The sequence below is a fragment of the Trachemys scripta genome, chromosome 7 (genome assembly GCF_013100865.1).
Source record: "Trachemys scripta elegans isolate TJP31775 chromosome 7, CAS_Tse_1.0, whole genome shotgun sequence".
Classification (NCBI taxonomy): domain Eukaryota; kingdom Metazoa; phylum Chordata; order Testudines; family Emydidae; genus Trachemys; species Trachemys scripta.
Genome location: NC_048304.1, coordinates 105363338 through 105381783, shown reverse-complemented (window position 1 = coordinate 105381783; position 18446 = coordinate 105363338). Strand labels below are relative to the sequence as shown.

Sequence of the window (18446 nt, the reverse complement as noted above, 5' to 3'; positions counted from 1 at the left end):
GTACTGTATATGTAAATACAAATGCAGTAACCCTGAAATGGACCCAGATATATCTAGAATAGGCACCCAGTTAACTAAAAATTTAAATTCAGCCCTAGATTGAGTGCAATTTATTTATTGGCCAATAGGCTCTAAGAGTTAGAGTATAATCTACATCTTTGCTTTAACTAAGCTATGCTTGTTTGCTGATACTGATAGGGAGCCACTCTAGCTAAGTGTAGAGCCACATTTGAGGATTTGGAGATGGGTCCTTGTCCACAGAAACCAGTATGTAGAGAAAGGAGAAATAGTATATAATTTTAATTATAAAGGGAATATTACCTGGCAAGCCATAACTTTGAACAATGTCTTCAAGAACAGAAGTTTGGAGCAGAGTATTACTAGAATTGTAAGGATTGCCTTGTGATTTACAAGCGCTTTGTAAGAACTCATCAGCTTTAGAATTGTCTGCTGTTTCTGTACAGTAGGTAACATACAAATATTTGCACTGTACTAAGGTTTATTTTTAAATGGATTTTTTAAAGATGAGGAGGGAGAGGGAAAACTGGCAAGTATGATTTGAGTATAAGAACTAATGTAACAATTAAAATTTTTTTTTGTAAAACCTGAGTGCGCACAGATTAAACTCTCAAAAAAAGAAGCCAAAAAAACCCTAATAAATATTATGAAATGTTATGTCCCACTAACGGTATTTAAATAGAGTAGTGGTACTACTTTAGCTCAGATGTCACAATATACCACAGGTTGTTTCCTTAAAGTTGTCAGCAAGCTTGAAACCTTCATCCTGAGTCTGTTTTCTGTCCCCTAAGATAGGTAATGAGGAGCAGCAAGAAAAGCTGCTCAGAGAATGGCTAGACTGCTGTGTGACAGAGGGTGGAGTCCTTGTTGCTATGCAGAAAAGCTCTCGTCGCCGCAATCATCCCCTGGTCACACAAATGGTAGAGAAGTGGCTTGACCGTTACCGACAGATTCGCCCTTGTACATCCCTTTCTGATGGTGAGGAAGATGAAGACGATGATGATGATGAATGATGAAATAAAAATAAAGTATCAATGCATAGTGTCTGATGACCCCAAAGTTAGAGTCGTGCTCTAGCAGTTTGTTATGGATTGACTTAAATCTAGCAGAAGCATGCTGAAAGGATTTTACTTACCAGCATGGGGAGAGTATAGAGGTTCATCTGCTGTGTGAAGAGAGCTAAATTGGTTGGACTACAGTTTGTAAAAACAAAAACAAAAAACTAATTTTATTATCAAGACAAAACATTTGTTTCTTTCCAGTTGCAAATCTGTCTATAAATGTATCGCATGTGGTTGTGTAAGAAGTTGTGTAATAGGAAAAAAGTATACCAGCATCTTAATTATTGAGAAGAAATTTCTTTCAAATAAGGGCACTTACAAAAGCACATGTTAGATGGATATTTGTTCCTTTTGAGATTTACTTTTACAGTAGAACTTGTATTCTACATCACTCTTCAAATATTCTGACACATTTTCTTGAAAGGCCATTTTGTGAGATCTCACTAGTGCCCAGGTCAGATGGTGAGGCTTATTTTTTTGTTTGCACAAACTATCCAGAGCAAGTCAGAAGTACAAAGTTCATTATTTTATTAATATTTTAGTTACTGTTGTGCCCATTATAATAAAATCAAATCTTTAAGGAACAAACTGTGGAAGAAGAGCTACATTTTTCATTGAGTGAACTTATATTTTGTTTTCTGAAAAAGTCCTTTCTGCTCTCCATTAATATTTCACCTTGTAACATTTAATACTTTCTTCAGTATGCTTGAAATATTTATTTAGAAAAGTGACCTAAAATGTTATGCCAGAGATTACATACTAAACAATTGCGTGGAGTTGCCAACTCAAGTGTGATTTGAGAATTTCATATTGTCCAAACCGAGTCTTGCTGTGATATGTACAGTGTATCATTTTATCATTGAGTCTTTCGCCCTAGTTAAACATTGCAAGTGAAAACTACCTTTTACTAGGGGCACTCCTTGATCATTAGTGAGAACTCTTGGCAATTTAGAATGAAGGTTGTTTTTTTTTAATTAAAAGTGGCTTTTTAAAAAAAGCACTGTATAATATATTTCTCTATGTAAACCTGGGAATTTCTTGCATGTTGACTTTTGTGGCCATACTTAATATGTAAGGTTCATAAAAGTCTAAGTCCAGAGTATATTCATCAGTAGAAATTTTATTATATGTGATAACTTCAGCCATGCAATTCGTAATGACTAAAGTTTATCTTAAAACAACCTTGCTTAGAAACACTGAAGGTTAATGCCAGTTTTTTACATATACAATGCAATTCAGATCTTCTTTAATAAGCACTTTGAAAACTATTGATAGTGTGTGTGCGCGTGGCTGGTGGATAGGGAACTTTGCAGTAGATGACCTAGAATTTCAAAAGAAGACCCATAAAGTGCATATTTTTGTGTAGTTTAAGGCTATGGAAACACTAAAGAACTTGCTGCTTTTTCTTCCAAATGCTGCTTTAGATGGTATTGAAATGTGCACAACTCCTAGATAATCTTGGTGACAAAACACCAAAAATATAGAACTAATGAAGTGCTGTATTAAGTTAGCAATTTTTTCCCTCTCGGATTCCATTGACGTTTATTATGAAATGTGTCTTCACACTTTTGGCCATTTAGGTCTCCTTCGATTGGTGCATGCATAGATTTTCAGGTAAAAGAATGCATGTTTCTTTGCAGTATATGTATGAATTACCTGAGTGAAAATAGAAGAATCACAGATAGTGAACAGGTTCTACCTTAACATACAATCTTGATTTCAGTTTGTTTTCTAAATGCAGTAGTGGGGTAGATTGATACCTTGTCCTCATTCTTCAACGATGATGATGTTACCTTACAGTGAAATCCATGTGTACCATGACCAATGAGTAACTTAAGAGCTCATGCATTCATTTCAGTATGCTATATGAATGGTGTTGACAAACAGCAGATAACACTTTGCTTCATTGACATATCTTCCCCCAGATGACACATAGTTACTGCAAGTCATAAGAAGATTCAAATACCTTCCTTGTGAAATAATTTTTAACTTTTATTCATTATTCTGCCATTCTCCAACCAAATTGTTGCAAAAGCAAGCCTTATCTTGCCTCCAACAATATGGGTGGACTGTAACCAAATTTGAGTTCTTTTGAAGAAATGAACATCCTTTCATTTTTAGAGAGATTTAATGTCAGTTTACTATACAGGCAATTACAGGTTTTAATTTTAAAAAGCAAACCAAACCCCACACTGTCTAATATCTATGCCCCACTTTTGTTACAAATTGACACCCCTCATACTTTTTGTAGAGTTTTATTAACCATTACTGCTTTCTTCTAATCTATAAAATGACAGGTTCAGGCTAACAAGCCTCACTGTGTTTTCAAAATTGAGACTTTTTAAACAAAAATCCCTAGTTAAACCCCAACTCATTTATCTGTTGACAGTGCACCTCACCCACTACAGTAGATGAAGGTGTAAGCAATTGTCCTTTTCCCAGCACGGTAGCCAGTGTACATTAAATCTCCCCCTTGAAGGTTTATGAACATATATGTGCAGTTGGTGTGTAAGTCCTATATTGACCCAGTCTATATTAAATTTACCACTTGGCTTTTTACTGTTGAATGCTTACATAGCCCAGTACTTGGTTTTTCATTTCAAACTCTTGCCCCCCTCTGCATCTGGGAATTGTCTTGGACTATTCATGAATTCCTTACTAGAATTTAATTCCTGGGTCACTTTTGTTAAACCAGGGCATGCTGAAATCATCCAGAGTGCTGCTACAGCATAGCTTTTAACCAGCATTATTAGAATGTTTCATACTCCCTTAGCAAAGTAGTATTGCTGTTCATTTTGAAGAATGCAGAATTCTTGTGTTGCTTAATTAACTGCTTAAGGAGAAGTAACTTCTGTGAGCTTTACTGTATGAAGTGGTGACACTTTTTTTTTTTAAATGCCAGTTTTATCAGCACAGTCACATTTTTGTTACTTGTATGAACTGCTTCATGTTATCCTTGATTGATGGAAGTGCCCCCAGCCTTCCTTGTATTAGTACAAAAGCAGCAGTAAATTGGTTTGTCAGTAAAGCAAAAGGCACAAAACTTGAGCAGCAGCTATCTGGCATACATTTCTCTCCCCTCCCCTTGTATACTAACTTTTCAGTCTGAAAAAACTTGAGGCATACTACAGTCACCTTGCTTTGGACCCAGTAATATGTCAAGTCAGGCTGGATTCACATTCTCCCCAACTCCATATGACCACCTCCTTGCATATTTTGTTGTGTTTGTACTACAGACAGTTGAATCCCTCTGTACTGGTCACAACCCCAGAAGTACAGTGTTGTTTTTAAACTGAAGCCTGTTACTATGATACTTTGTAACACTTGGATTTTTTAAATTCATTTTTAGTTCTTGTTGAACTGTAAAACTTAATTGGAAGCTATTGTCTAAGTTTGGTATGATTTGCATCTAGTCTTATTTTTATAAGTACTGGATGAAAGTCTACAGCATCTGCCATTCTCTGAAAGGTTTGTGCCAGGACTCTTATCTTCCTGATTCAAAATTCACTGCTGGCAATGGATGCACTAGGAACCACTGGCACAAATTATTCTGTTTCCTAGAACAGTATTTACACCCATCTGAAATGCAACTGCTTATTTTAAAAAACGACAGTACCAACAAGTTATTTTTAAAATAGTCACTTTAAATCTTGACAACATGAATTAAATGTTTTATCTTCATTTTCATGTTTCCCAAATGTCCTCTCTCTAACTAACCTGTTTTATTCTCCTGGTTTCTCTATGCTGGTGTTTATGGATAATCAGTCATACTTGCTATGTTAGATCATTGACAAAAGGATAGTCACACAGCTATGAAATGTGACCTCTTTGTAACATGTTTGAAGCTGGTAAATAGCTTTTCCATTTAATTTAAAACAAACAAATACAGTTTTGTAACTAGAAACTTCTTGGTTTCAATTGTTTTTCCCCATGTCCAGTTATTTGCCCCATCTATTCAAGTGGATGTTGGCATTAATACAAGGATGGACCCTCCATGCAGTGAAGTTTGAAGCTGCTAGTGCTCAGACTTAGCAAGTTTCTGGAGAATCAAGTTTAACATTTTCTCTGTCTAGTGTAGATAAGTGTTAACACTTATTAAAAGGTGGTACAGCCAAGGGCTAGCTCCTTCCCAAAGCACTATGTTCACAAGGGTGAGTTTCTTTGATATGTAAGGTAAATGAAAGTTGCACAGAATTTAAATATTAGCAAGGTATGTATCCAAAATGCATTTTTCTGAGAAGTAAAAAATCATGGGGCAGAAGATAACACAGATGAGTTTTTCTAAAACTGAACTGACTAAGGAATCAGCAAGGTTAAAGTGAGTTTCTCCAGAATTTCTAAATTATAAATATCTACATGTGGCATAGAAACCTCAGGGCAGATCCTCAACTGGTGTAAATTGTCATAGAGCTGTGACAATTTATAGCAGGTGAAGATCTGCCCTACCTCACTGTGAGTTGTGCAGCCATGAGGTCTGTTTAAGAGGTGGGTACTAATGCTGTTCTGATCACATTTATAACTTACTTTTACATTCTCAAAGGGTTTCTATTTTTAAGCATATTAAAATTGCATTGAGGGCTCTACATTTCAGAAATTATAGAAATTTTATCACTTTTTATTGAAAACTGCACTGAACGCTAAATGTCCACTTTCACAATAAACAAATACAATAACGGTAACACACTAAAACAAAACATACTTCTGATAGCCATTGTTCTTTCTGTTTGGGACAGTTTAAGATTTTTTTTGTCACAGAAACAGGAATGTAAACCCCCCCCCCCCCCCATACAAAGGCTCAAAACAGGCCATCTTTTTAAACAAAAAGGCGATGATTCACAAAAGACTATGAATATAACATGTAACTAGTTGATACAAATCTAATAGGATTTGTTAAAATCAGTCACATCTAATAACACATTTTGAAGTGTCCTTGTATAAAATATCACGTGAAGAAAAGAAGACTCTTATCAATGTCTAAAAAAGTGGGTTTTGTTCATACAGTCTGACAAGTTACCATAAAAAGTGTTTCCTGAGACATACGGAAATGCAACATTATTCTTCTTGAACCCTTTCCAGCTCAAGACGTTTGCACTCGATAAAATAGCTGCAGATTTAAAACTGAGAAAATATATTTGAGTACAAATAGTGTGAGAAACTTACTTTTTTTTTTCTTTTTTCTTTCTGCATCCCTGGGGGGGCATAACTGAATTTACAGCTACTTTATTCAGTGTGTCGGTCAGATGAGAGAAACATTTCTACTTCCATGTTTTAGGAGGGGAGCTATTTAACTGACACCTTTTTTTCCACATCCTAACCTTCCTGGCCTGAATGGCTATATTAAAACTTTATTAAGAGAACTTTCAGTATATATTACTGGCCAGTTAGGACTGCACCACGACACTTTTTTTCTCATCTCTAAGCCAGTATTTTCTCCTCCTGTAAAAAGAGGTAACCAGACAAGTGAATAAAGAAGGGGCTGCATCCACATGATGGTTTCCTCTTAAATTTCTTATGTTAACTCTTTCAGGTTTGCTTGATGCAACACTGTAAATACAGGTGAATAGGCCCTGCTATTCCCAAGGGCTGAGAAGGGGAAATCTATTTTATTCTTGTGATTGATGCACAGATGAAGGAAACTTAACACATAGTAACCGAAGCTGATCATTAATGTATATCATCCTAGTTGTCAGTACTTCAGTAAAGCAGGTGACTTCTTCAGGGTTTCTCCTCAGTCTTGACTGTTATCGCATTGTAGTTAACACTGGAACATCAATGATGCATCTGTCCAAAATCAACATTACAAATTTTGTATCAAATTCCTTTTTTAGTTCCTGTATAACTTTTTTTTTCCAATGTCTCTTGGTCCCAAGTTTATTGAATAATTTTTAAATTAGCTGCTATTGCTCATTAGGGTGCTCCCTGTTGTCCCCATGTTTTGTGGGCTGGTTAGGAGATGGAGCTTGGGAAGGGTGTGCCACTGTTGGAAGATTGTGGGTAACGGGAATGCCTCCAGGTATGATGCCCTCCATTGCTGCTGGAATCCCCCCAGGTGCGACACTGACCATGCCAGGTGGATATCTAGGAAGAAACAGGTAATGATACCAATAGGCAAAAATACTGTAGAAAGACATGTATTAAGGAATAACCAGAACAAATTACCTGTGTAGTGGTGTCTATAATTCACCAAAACAGGCAGCAAGGTGTAACTATTTTAATACCTAAGACATTTAAAAAAAACAAAAAAACAAACCTACTATTTGCTCAAAAGCTTAAAGTTGAACTAATTTTTAAAGTAAAATAGTCCAGCTAGGGCTGTGCACATTTATTTTCCACATCACTTCAAGGGAGCTATGATCAGACAGGGAGAAACAAACTGCAGCTGGCGTAGTCTCTGTCCACTGGTGTAGTGATAGTAACAGTCATGCCAATACGCCTTCACCCCATAGACTAATCACATACCTCCATATCAAGATTTTTTTGAAGCAATAACATTGCAGTAGCCCTTGACACAAAACTACTTAAATGATAAATTTATAAGGAAATGGAATGAGGCTTTAGCCTTTATACAGAACCTGAAAGTCCTTCAGTAGATACACTAATGGCCACTAGGTGCTGATGTGAAAAGATCCCTCAATATGGACTTGTGTGATTTACAGCCATACCTTGTAACTGATGAAGACTTTAATGGGTGAAGAAGAGCACTTCCTCTATTATAAAAAAAATCCACTAGCGTGAGGGGGTGAAAAAGTAGGAGGAAAATGCTTTCAGCATTTGTTGTTACCGAAGTGTTTATATAAATGTTATTTCAAACTTTATTTAGGGTATTATTCCATGTTTAATCTCTTCTAGTGTAGAGAAGAAGCTCAGTCTCTAAACAGTACTACCATTGTAACCTAAGGGACAATTCCCATGCCCAGCTAGCAGGAAGTAAGGCAAGAACTGAAAAACTTCTATTTGAATTGGGTAAAACTGTTGGGGGGGGGGGGGGGGGGGAAAAAAAAATGTATTGAATATTTAAAATGCAACCAAGGCTTCCTTCACCATCAAGTATCATACTTCACTACCCTTTTTTGTCTTGCCTCGTGCCAGCCAGTTAGTTGCAATCCTTTAAAGATAAAGGCCCTGATGTGCTTAATTTTGCATATTGTTAGCGCACAGGCTTTATGCATTATTTTTTTAAATTAACTCATAGTTGCTCAAGCTGAGCTTTCCTATTGACACCACAACCACCCCATTATGTTTTTTCAGCTGTCTTAACCATAGAAATCAGCTTCTCACTTAGGAAGGATCTGAACACATCTACTGGCCTCGTGTTAATGTATTGCGTGAGATACAAGAATGTAGCCTGGCAGCAGGTTGTATGTAAAAGTGAGCTCAATGAGGTCCCTAACTTGCACTAGGTGTGCTATATCACCGAGACACACGAAGATATTCTAACTATATTGGCGTAATCTCTTCTAAAGGGAAAAACATCTGGTGGACCATTATTACCATGCAAACATTTCACTGAAGTCAGTCTTCTGAAAATGATTCTTGTAAAAGTGGACAACTAACAGTTTGAACCATGCTTGTGGAGCTAAATGTTTCATGGGAAGGTAATAAGTTGAACATACAGCTTGTATTCTACTGTGGCTATGAAGTTGATATAGATGGGCTGTATATCTGTGGGACAACCAAAGGTCATGAGGACACAATTTTAGCCATAAATATTCTTAACTCTGATGAATAAAAGTCTGGTAGCAGCTTACATGAAAAATAAGATGTGACAGGTGTAGCAAATACCTTTTGAATTCAATCCTTTCCGGGGGCATGAAAGTTGGAAAAGCTTACACTGCTTTAAAGGCCCAGGAAAATATTTCAATGGCTGCATTTATAGGGAAGAGCCAAGGGATGTTAGAGGGATGAATTTTGGGTTAGCTGACATAGGTGCTGGCAATGCTTAGGAGAATTTCTGGGCTGCAGGGAGCATACTGCAGCTACACCCGGCTGGGTGAGCTACTGAGTATTGTGCTCACTGTGGGATAGCAGCTATTATACCAGCCAGGTTCTAGAAAGTAGCAATGCACTAACCATGCCTCCTGCCAGAACCTCTCCATGCTGCCTAGAATTCCCCTCAGCTGTCTAATTAGGGCTGCTTTATGGTCTTATTTGAACTAGTGCAGTAGGGGAGCTGTCTGAGAAGCCAGGATCTAGAGCACAGTTTGTGCTCAGGCATGGGGCTAATAAATGGTGCAAAGCTAAAAGTAGGAAGGAACACAGCGAGCGATAGGGCTTGTAAGATGAGATGTATGCAGAGGGGGAATGATGCAGAACCTTGAAAGAGGACAAGGACAAATACCTTGAGCTTAGTATGAAGAAAAATGATGGGATTAAGAGGGGCAGGAGCCAATAATGCAGTCACACTCTGGCAGGGCATATGGTGATAAACACAGAGGGCAGACTGGTGGAGTTTATAGTAGACAAGATGAGATAACCAAGGCATGGATCAGAGATGGAGGGGACAGGACAGATGTTAGGGAAAGAAAGAAACGACATGATCTCACTCGAAGCCTGAGGTGGGGAGAGGCAGCAAAAGCAAAATCATGATGATTAACTTAGGTGCTGGAGGGTGGTGGCATTTTCAACCATAATAAAGAGAGGAAGAGATGTAGGTGGAGAGCAGAACCGATTCTGAGCTTGCAAAGGAAATGTGACAGCCAGGAAGAAATACAAGATGAGTCTGATGGAGAAAGATCTGTAAGTCATCAGTATGGAGGGGAGAGCTGAAACTAAGGCATCAAAAGCATGTGTAAAACTGGAGCAAGGGCCAAGCATGAAGTCCCTTCCAGCAGAGGAGCAGTCACAAAGGGAAGAGTATGTTCCAGAAGGAAAGTGCACAAGAGGGGGATGCAACAGACTCTGCTGAAGTGACAACAGCTCAAAGAGACTGAGGAGGGAGAGGCAGCCATTCAGATGAAGATAATAGTAGCTTTGGTATGAAATGGAGAGGGCAAGGGCTAAAAGAAAAGATGTGGGTAAGAAATTTCAGGAGCAGGGTTAGACTTACATGGAACTCAGAGGTGAAGGTGAGAAGGGAAGTAGATGGTTTCATCCTAATTGATGGGGGAAGAAAAGGCCATTGTCAATTATGACTTCTTAGTTCCACTGGCACAAGGATCTTGATCCTAAATTAGACCAACTGTGCTAAAAAGTTTGGTCCATGTTGGCCACATTTTCCAAGTTGTGGCTTCAAATGTTAACTTTGCTCATGAGCAAAAACAAACCAACTCACCCAACACACGCTGTGGACACACACATGTTGCATCTCATTAAAATACCTGGTATCCTGGCCTCTACTGCTACACCTGAAAAATGCGCTCATACTTTACAGTGGGCAAGCATACTCCAAAAGTGGCTGATCTACACCAATGAAAATATATTGTTAGCAATCTGTGCTGTACATCATATGTTCAGAGTACACATATCTGATTCACGGTATCTAAATGTGTTACACAATAAGCAGTGTGTGTGGTACACACTGTAAAAATGGTGTAAGTTAAACAGAGAAAGCAACAGCCTGTAAGCACAATACGTTACGCATTCTGATATGGCACATCTCAATGCAATTATGAGACGGCCCAAATGTAACGTTCTGGCTACTTTTTGATGCTAAATTCTATATTCTCCAGCAGAGTCATGACTAGTTTTGTAGATAGTCCAAATAAAATGAGTCGCTCCAGGCTACAGTGGAATCTATCCCAACATTTCTTTTGTACTGTGTATGACACCACTGTTGTCTGAACTGCCTCATTCATGCTTAATGATGAGCGTTTTGTACAGAGTTGAAAAGCAAACCATTTTACTCCTTCATTTCCTCCCCGCTTTGGTTACTGCGGCGTAAGTTAACTACACAACTGGCTATGGACATTTTAGTGACTGTTCTAATTGCCTCCCCTTTTAAAATAATACAAACATGAACGACTCCATTTTGATACTATTTTCTTGTACAATTAAGCTGTAGCCCATAATGGAATAATATACAGCCTTGGCCAAGCACTCAGTAGCAAACTGCCATTGTGATATGCAAAGCAGCTATAATAAAGGTCAGGATCTGGCCCCATATGTGGATTTTATAATCTGGCTGGGGGGGGGGTTCCTTAGTACGTGTGCTGTGGGAGGGCCCATAGAAGCGAGGAGGATGAATGAGCTAGAATTAATCTCATTCTTCAGATACCTACTTCCAGTAGAATTATCCACTTAAACGGGGACACTGTCAAATTATATCTTCATAAAACACAGTAACCTTGGTTACTAAACCCAGCTTACAGGGAAACTGGAAGCACTTTAAAAGCCTCATTTACTTTCTGCTGTTTATGACATTTAATTACTTTTTTTGCATCTCTCTCAGTTTGGACAAAGAAAATTGGGAAATCAGTTTCATTGTCCAGTTCTCATTTCCTACCACCATGCTGCAGTATTCTGGTTACAAACACTGCAGAGGAATGTCTATTAATTTAAAATAAACACAGGGAGTTTTTTTTTTTAAATCTTGGACTCATGGCCTCGGGTTTTGTAAGAGTTTGTTTCTATACACCTAAAACCAAGACTGCAAAACCTCCTGGAAACTGCTGGGTGCTCAGCACTGTTGAAAATCTAGGTGCCTAAATATGGATTTAAAAGTCTAGCATTAAGCCTCTTACCTCTGAAAATCTTGGCCTAAGTATGTGACCCAGCAGTATCCCAACAACATATCAGAGTACTAATGTAGAACATGATCTGCATGTATTTCTCTCTCAAAATCCTGTGTCCATCTGAGCCTTTGCCTCAAGTCCCATCTTCCTCCCCAGATACACTCCCCTGGCACCCCCAACCGCACACTTCTGTCTTTGTGAATAAAAGGCACAGGCTGTTTCCTGTACAGTGCCTATATTTTTATTTGTAAGTATTTCTGATTGTTCCACCCCCCCTGCTCGGCAAAAGCTCCACAGCTCCTTATAGAAAGTCTGGGGGGTATTTTTAGTAAGAATAATGCACTGAGTCTCAAGTTTTCCATCCGCTTCTTAGGCCACGGTGATGAGCATGGTGTGAATGGCTAGATTAAACAGATTAGTTTAAGACTGCCCGAAGCCCTTCGACAGAAGTACAGAACAAATCTAGAGAGATTCTGTGTACGGGCCATTTATGGAGATGCAGCGTTAGCAGCTGCTGTGATGTCTCAATGGAATAAATGTGTAAAATAAACTAAGCTCTCTATAGAATAAGTAATTTGAGCAGTGCTGATAATTCCTGCTGAATGACTACACACGCAGTTCCTCTACCTAGTCAAAGCCACAGAGGTTATTATTATTTTTTTTTAGCAATAGTTACTAGCAGCATTGTCACTGCATATGGAATTCCAGTCTGTATCAAACAGCAGTGAAAATACTTTTCTCCATCTTACCTGTATGTGGCACCATTGAGCTCTGGATGAAGTGCTTGCTGATCTATTACTGACCATGGGGCTGTTGTGACAAAGAATTCCTTGTTCACGCAGTTTCTTAGGCTTTCTGGGATGCGACCTGGAATATAGTTATTAAAGTTTAAAAAGTGTTAAGCAACTTATGGCCTTATCAAGATACAATTGAGCTACTGTTTACTGATTTCTACTGCGATTGCTAGTGTGAAGGAAAAATCACATTCCACAAACAGCGTGGAACGGTTTGGAGAACCCAGCAGTGTTTTTGGAGCCAGAATAGCAGTTCAGCATAGCAGGCTACTGTGCCTCTATTGCGGAAAAAAGAAAAGCCTGTAACTTGACTTTCTGCTGATTTCAGAGATGCATCTAGGCAACAAGCTTTGGCACCACCTAAGATAAATAACTTCCGTTGCAAGATGAAGTGTGAGAGCCAAAGTTTTGCTGTAATGTTATATATATATAATGGGCCCAATTCTTGGGTCAAGTTCAGCTGTGACTGCAGCAAGACCCACAGAGTGAGGTTTTGGGGCACAGGTGGCTTTATTTTACCCTTGTAGTCCTCTGACCTAGGGCTGGTTCCCAATTCACTTGCCAGTATAACCTCATGGCTGCCCTAGGTTACACTGGTTGGTACGCTGCCCACACCAGGTGCTCCTGTGGCACAGCCTTCTTCTCTTCAATGCTGGGTGACTACGATGACTGGGTGGAATACGGCTGGCTCAAGCCCTCCTGGTCTCCTCAATTATGTGCTCGTGTTATCTGCTCCAAAGGCACGAGGGAAGTTGGGGGCTGGATCTCTGGCATTTCCTTTTTGCTCTATGGTGACTGTGAGGGTTTAGCTGGGACATGTAGTGCTTTATGGTTAAAGTGCCTGGAGGCCTTGGGACACCAAAGCTCTCTGACAGTCACTGCACAATTATTCTGATTTATCAGAGCATAGGACATCAAAGGTTATTTTTCTACAGTCCTGGTTTGTTGCTTTAAAAGCGGCAATGATTAAATTACCCCTACTTACACACGGTCTGTGTCAGCCAGGCAGCCACGTGGTGCGCTGTTCATAAAGCTGCACTGTGTGTAATACCAATAACACTTATCGGCCGACAGTGCTTTACACAAAGGGAGCGAGGATCATTTCGCACAAGTCATGGAGAGGTTCATGGTTTGGTACCTTCCCCACTGGTAAAATGGGAGTAATGATGAATGCCCACTGACTTCGGTAAGAGCTGTGGGTGCTCAGCACCTGTTTCAATTGGGCCATATATGAACTGTCCAATGTAACAGCAACTCTGGCAAAGCCAGGTTTAGAAACCAGGGCTCCTGGCTCCTTGTCCAATCCATTGAAGCATGCTGTCTATTACAAAATAAACACAGGCTAAATAGAATATGCGTAAGATAAAAAGACAGAGTTAGATACCTGTGATTGCGCGACGGATTTCAGTAGCAGCAGCCTCTCTCATCTCTAGGGATGCCTGCTCGCTGTACCAAGCAGTGTGCGGAGTACAAATTAAATTAGGAGCATCTTTCAATGGGCCTTGAGCAAAACTATATAAATATGAAAAATCAGGGTGAAAGTTACAAATCGTGACAACCTAATGGCCAGCTTCCTTCACATGCAAGCCACTCTGCTCTAGCCACATGATTTACAGCCTCAGCAAATGTAGTGAACATGGAACACCATGGGTTCTCCCTCTGGTCTGAAACTGTTGAGTGGTGTCTGGCATTGGGAGAAGAGGTGCTGAAATGCTACTTTAGTGCCGGGCTTCAGGGGGCATTTTGGACTTTGCATCAGTGCCAGGGCTGGCTCTAACTTTTTTGCTGCCCCAAGCAGCAAAAAAAAGCGCCGCCCCGCTGAGCCCCCCTGCCCCCAAGCGCTGCGCCGTGCGCCGTAGCGCTCCCCCCACGGAATGCCGCGCCGTACTGCCCCCCACCATCCCAAGATTAGCCGCCCCTTACCAGGTGCCGCCCCAAGCATGTGCTTGGTTGCCTGGTGCCTGGAGCCGGCCCTGATCAGTGCTGAAAAATTTATCAGCAGTTGTGATAAAAAGAGCAGGTGGATTTGACAGCCTTTTATAAACCTGCTGGATGATTGATTTTAATACTTCCATCACTAGTATTAATGAGGAGATAAATGACTGGGAGTCTCTCTAGCAGCAACAATAATTCATCTGTCTCCAGCAGTGTTTCTTCTCCAACACTATGGACTGAAGGAGCAAAGTCACTAATGCTGGAGACTTGAAGAGACACGGTCAAGTCATTTGAGCACTTGAGTTTGTAAGTTTGTATAGAGTTATACGTATATAAATAAAGAGAAAGCTTTCTCAAAACCGTCAACAGAAATATGTCCGTGATTTGCAGTAACAGTTTTCATTTGCATTTATAAACAAATATTCTCCTGTAGTGTCTGCAATGCAAACGCAGCAGACTTGTGCTAGTGTCGGAAAGTGAACTCTTCATGTTTATTTTCATTGTCCAGTGGAGCATTCTCTGTAGTGAAACAGGACTTTTAACCTGACACGGTCCCTTTTCAACTTTGTTTATAAACCAAATTTTTAAATTATTAATAGTCTCAAGACTTCCTTGGATTACTGGTTCTAGAACAATGCCTACTGTTTTCTCTTTCATAGCACTAGGAATTCCAGTCTCAACATTGACAGGGCCCAATCGCGGGAGCTGGTGTCAATGGGAATAAATGTGAGCCCTAAAATAGCAGTAAGATGAAAAGTGAATTAACTACACTATGTATAAGTAGCTTTTAATTTAAAAACAAAACAAAAAAACCCCATTGTTTACCTAAATGGCTCTGATTCATGCACATCAAGCGCTGCTCCTCGTATCCTTCCTTCCTTCAGGGCTTGAGTTAAGGCTTTCTCGTCCACAAGCCCACCGCGTGCTGTGTTTACTAGGAATGCTCCCTGCCTCATCTGATGGAAGCCAGGAGGAAATAAGAGAATATTCAATATGGTTATTCAATGACTCCTCACTTCTCACAACATGGATTTAAATGCTACAGTAGGTACAAGCACTGTATGCAGAATCTCAGAACACTTAATATGGTAAATACAGGCAGATTTTCCTTGCTGAAAAGATTACCTCTGAACACATATGTTTTGCATATTGACTGCGCAAGGTTGCACAGTGTAGGATTAACCCCAAAAGAAAACCTTCCAAGCTCGCAAGGAGGTTCTTGTGTTCGCTTACTAACAAAGGTTTTTATATCAAAAGCCTAGGCTCTAGTTTGTAATGTCACACAAAATAGGCTCCTGTTTCTGTCTCAGCAACTGCATGAATGGGCTCTCTTACCTGCTATCACCTGGTACCATCACCTAATGTGCAAGAGACAGATGTAACTAACTACTCAAAGGTAAAATCATCACTGGTATCATCACTATTATACTGTTCTGGGTTTTCAGCACGAACCATAAAATGATCTTCTTTCTTTTATCGAAAAGGTAAATTACCTGCTTAATCGTGAAGTCATTGATAAGGTGGTGATTATGTTCGTTAAGGTTACAGTGCAACGATACACAGTCACTCTGATATAGCAGGTCCTGGAGTGTGTAGACTCGCTGGACGCCCAGAGACCTTTCTATCCCATCCTGCAGGTATGGGTCGTAAAATATCACACTGAATCCAAATGCCTTGGCTCGAACTGCAACTGCCTGCGCAGTGCGACCTACGTATCAAGAAGAAGAAGAGAGGTTGTTGAGACACTGCAGCACTGAATCTATACAACAATGTTCAGTAGGCAAAAGATCCATTTACTGCCACTATTTGCTCCCATGTATTTTCTCCTTGTGCCACAGCAAATTCATTCAGTCTGCACTGATTCTGCCTGCTCTCGTTTATTTATTATCACATCTGTTTGTCAGGAGGTGCTGAGGTGCGGGGCTTTTGGAAGAAAGAATGACATGAGCAGTGGCTAGAGCCAGGCAAGAGGTACAGAAGTTGCCCTGCACCACTTCTCTAATACACCTACATAACCACTTATTTAGCTCTTAGGACTCTTCCAGGAGGTGACCTGTGGCCTGATGCTGCTCCCATTGGCTGTTAGGCCCCGATCTTCAAATTATTTAGGTGCCTATGGGCCTAGACTAGTATCATACTCCTGTACTGTACTTAAGTCATGTGGCTGACATGAGAGGTGCAGAGGGGAAAGCTAGTGTAATGAAAAGCATTTCTCCTTAAAGAGGCATGGAGCGTTCTGAGGATGTGAGCCGAGGCCAGGGCTAGCAATCTCAATGGAAGACACATAGCCAGGAACTTCGAAGCCAAGCTCTGAAACTTGAGACAGGCCAGTGAAGTCCAATGCCACAGAGGGAATCAGATTCTGCACCTCTAATAAGCGACAAGGAGTCCTGTGGCACCTTATAGACTAACAGATGTATTGGAGCATGAGCTTTCGTGGGTGAATACCCACTTCGTCAGATGCATCTGACCAAGTGGGTATTCACCCACGAAAGCTTATGCTCCAATATGTCTGTTAGTCTATAAGGTGCCACAGGACTCTGTCGCTTTTTACAGATCCAGACTAACACGGCTACCCCTCTGATACGTTGCACCTCTAATGTGTACAGATTCATTAACCAAGGGCTGCAAAGTCCTTCGAGCAGGAAAAAGGCTAAATATTATCACTAACCCCCTGCACTGCCCATTCTCCCGCCCCATCACTCACTGGCACATTTATGCCAAACTTCTGTCTGCAGCAATCTCAGCCCCGAACCTGGTGCTTACATCACTTCAATTCATTCTGCCTTTGGCTTAAGAAAGAGCAAAAAAAGTAACCAAATGTGTCATTTAACGCTCCCCTGCGCCGGTAACACAAACCGCCTGCCTTTGAGGCCTCCCCTCCCTGCTGCAGCCGTGACATCTGTAAGCCTCTTTAATTCTCAGGATCGACTGTCTAGCTGTTGACTTATCTGAAGGGCAAACACTAACCATACAGCACAGCGTGCAGAGGACTAGGCCTAGAATGCACCTTTACAATACAAGCAGCAATAGTGGTAAAAGGACTGTCCATTAAGCATTTGCCATGTTATTTAAAAGGTTGCTGTTTGAGTAAACGTAACTATCTGCACCCCTGCAGCGCTTGGCTCTGAGGTCAGAATTTGCAGCTACAACCCCACCAGGGTAGGGCCACATTCTGTGTGTTCTCTGAGCAGGTCAGGCCATGAGGAGCTGTATTAAGAAATGAAATCCTTTATGAGGTGCTTTTGTTCAAGCAGACAATGCCAAAAAAAAAAAAAAACACACCCACAAAAAAATAAAGCCCTAGTTGTAAGAGCAACTTGTTTGCTGTAGGCTTTTTCTTCCATACTCTTGCTGAATGGCTATTTAATTGGGCATGACTAAGACAACTGTCATGGTTCTGAAGCAAAGGTTTAATAAGCCTATTCTGATAAAGAGGGACAGCTGCAGTGCAATCAGCAGGTCATTATCCACAATGTCGTTCCTATTCAATGTCATTGCCTGGACTCGGCTACCCAAGTTCTACATCAATACATGCCCCTTCATTCCTCATTCGTCTGTCTGGCAATGTAAAGAAAGCCAAATAACCAGGCACTGTCCATTCATGTTGAAGTACTCATTAGAATCAGGCTATGTGAGTCCTGTGCTGCGACTGCCTGAAAAGCTGCCCTTACCTGAGTACTTCATACAAAGCATCCCCTGTCTACAGACCAGGCCCATTCCTCAACACAGCAGAGCTTTAGCACCATCATTTTACTGCCCCCTTTTGTCTGGGGCTAGGTGATGCTGAGGGACTCTAGTTGAAGGAGATGGAATTCCAAGGAGTGCTGGAGCCTTTCTCCTCCCTCTAGCAGCAAGCTCTAAGCTTGGGCCTGTGGTTACAGGAGCAGGCCCTGAGTGTGTTATGATGCGAGGAAAATGAAAGAATTTTCCAGACCAAGTCCAGCCATTCAGTGCCTCTGTCTTCA

At 40.4% G+C, this 18446-nt stretch overlaps 2 protein-coding genes across 10 annotated transcripts in view; one reads left to right on the top strand and one right to left on the bottom strand.

Annotated features, from left to right (window-relative positions):
• The window catches only part of ZRANB1 (zinc finger RANBP2-type containing 1), an 82258-nt gene extending 77279 nt beyond the window's left edge, over positions 1–4979 (top strand). For both annotated transcript variants that reach the window (XM_034775261.1, XM_034775262.1), the window contains exon 10: positions 810–4979. In XM_034775261.1, the coding sequence (XP_034631152.1) occupies positions 810–1031 (222 nt within the window). In that variant the 3' untranslated portion in view covers positions 1032–4979. The remainder of the gene's footprint in view (positions 1–809) is intronic.
• A 694-nt stretch (positions 4980–5673) lies between these two features.
• Positions 5674–18446, bottom strand: part of CTBP2 (C-terminal binding protein 2) — a 224740-nt gene continuing 211967 nt past the window's right edge. For 4 of the 8 annotated variants that reach the window (XM_034775258.1, XM_034775257.1, XM_034775255.1 and 1 more), the window contains 5 exons: positions 15972–16186; positions 15304–15434; positions 13928–14055; positions 12499–12616; positions 5674–7157 (listed from right to left, as the gene is read on the bottom strand). In XM_034775258.1, the coding sequence (XP_034631149.1) occupies positions 6977–7157; positions 12499–12616; positions 13928–14055; positions 15304–15434; positions 15972–16186 (773 nt within the window). In that variant the 3' untranslated portion in view covers positions 5674–6976. Of the gene's footprint in view, positions 10172–10350; positions 10479–12498; positions 12617–13927; positions 14056–15303; positions 15435–15971; positions 16187–18446 lie in introns of all 8 variants that reach the window. The other 4 variants (XR_004646396.1, XR_004646395.1, XM_034775256.1 and 1 more) reach the window with 4 other exon arrangements.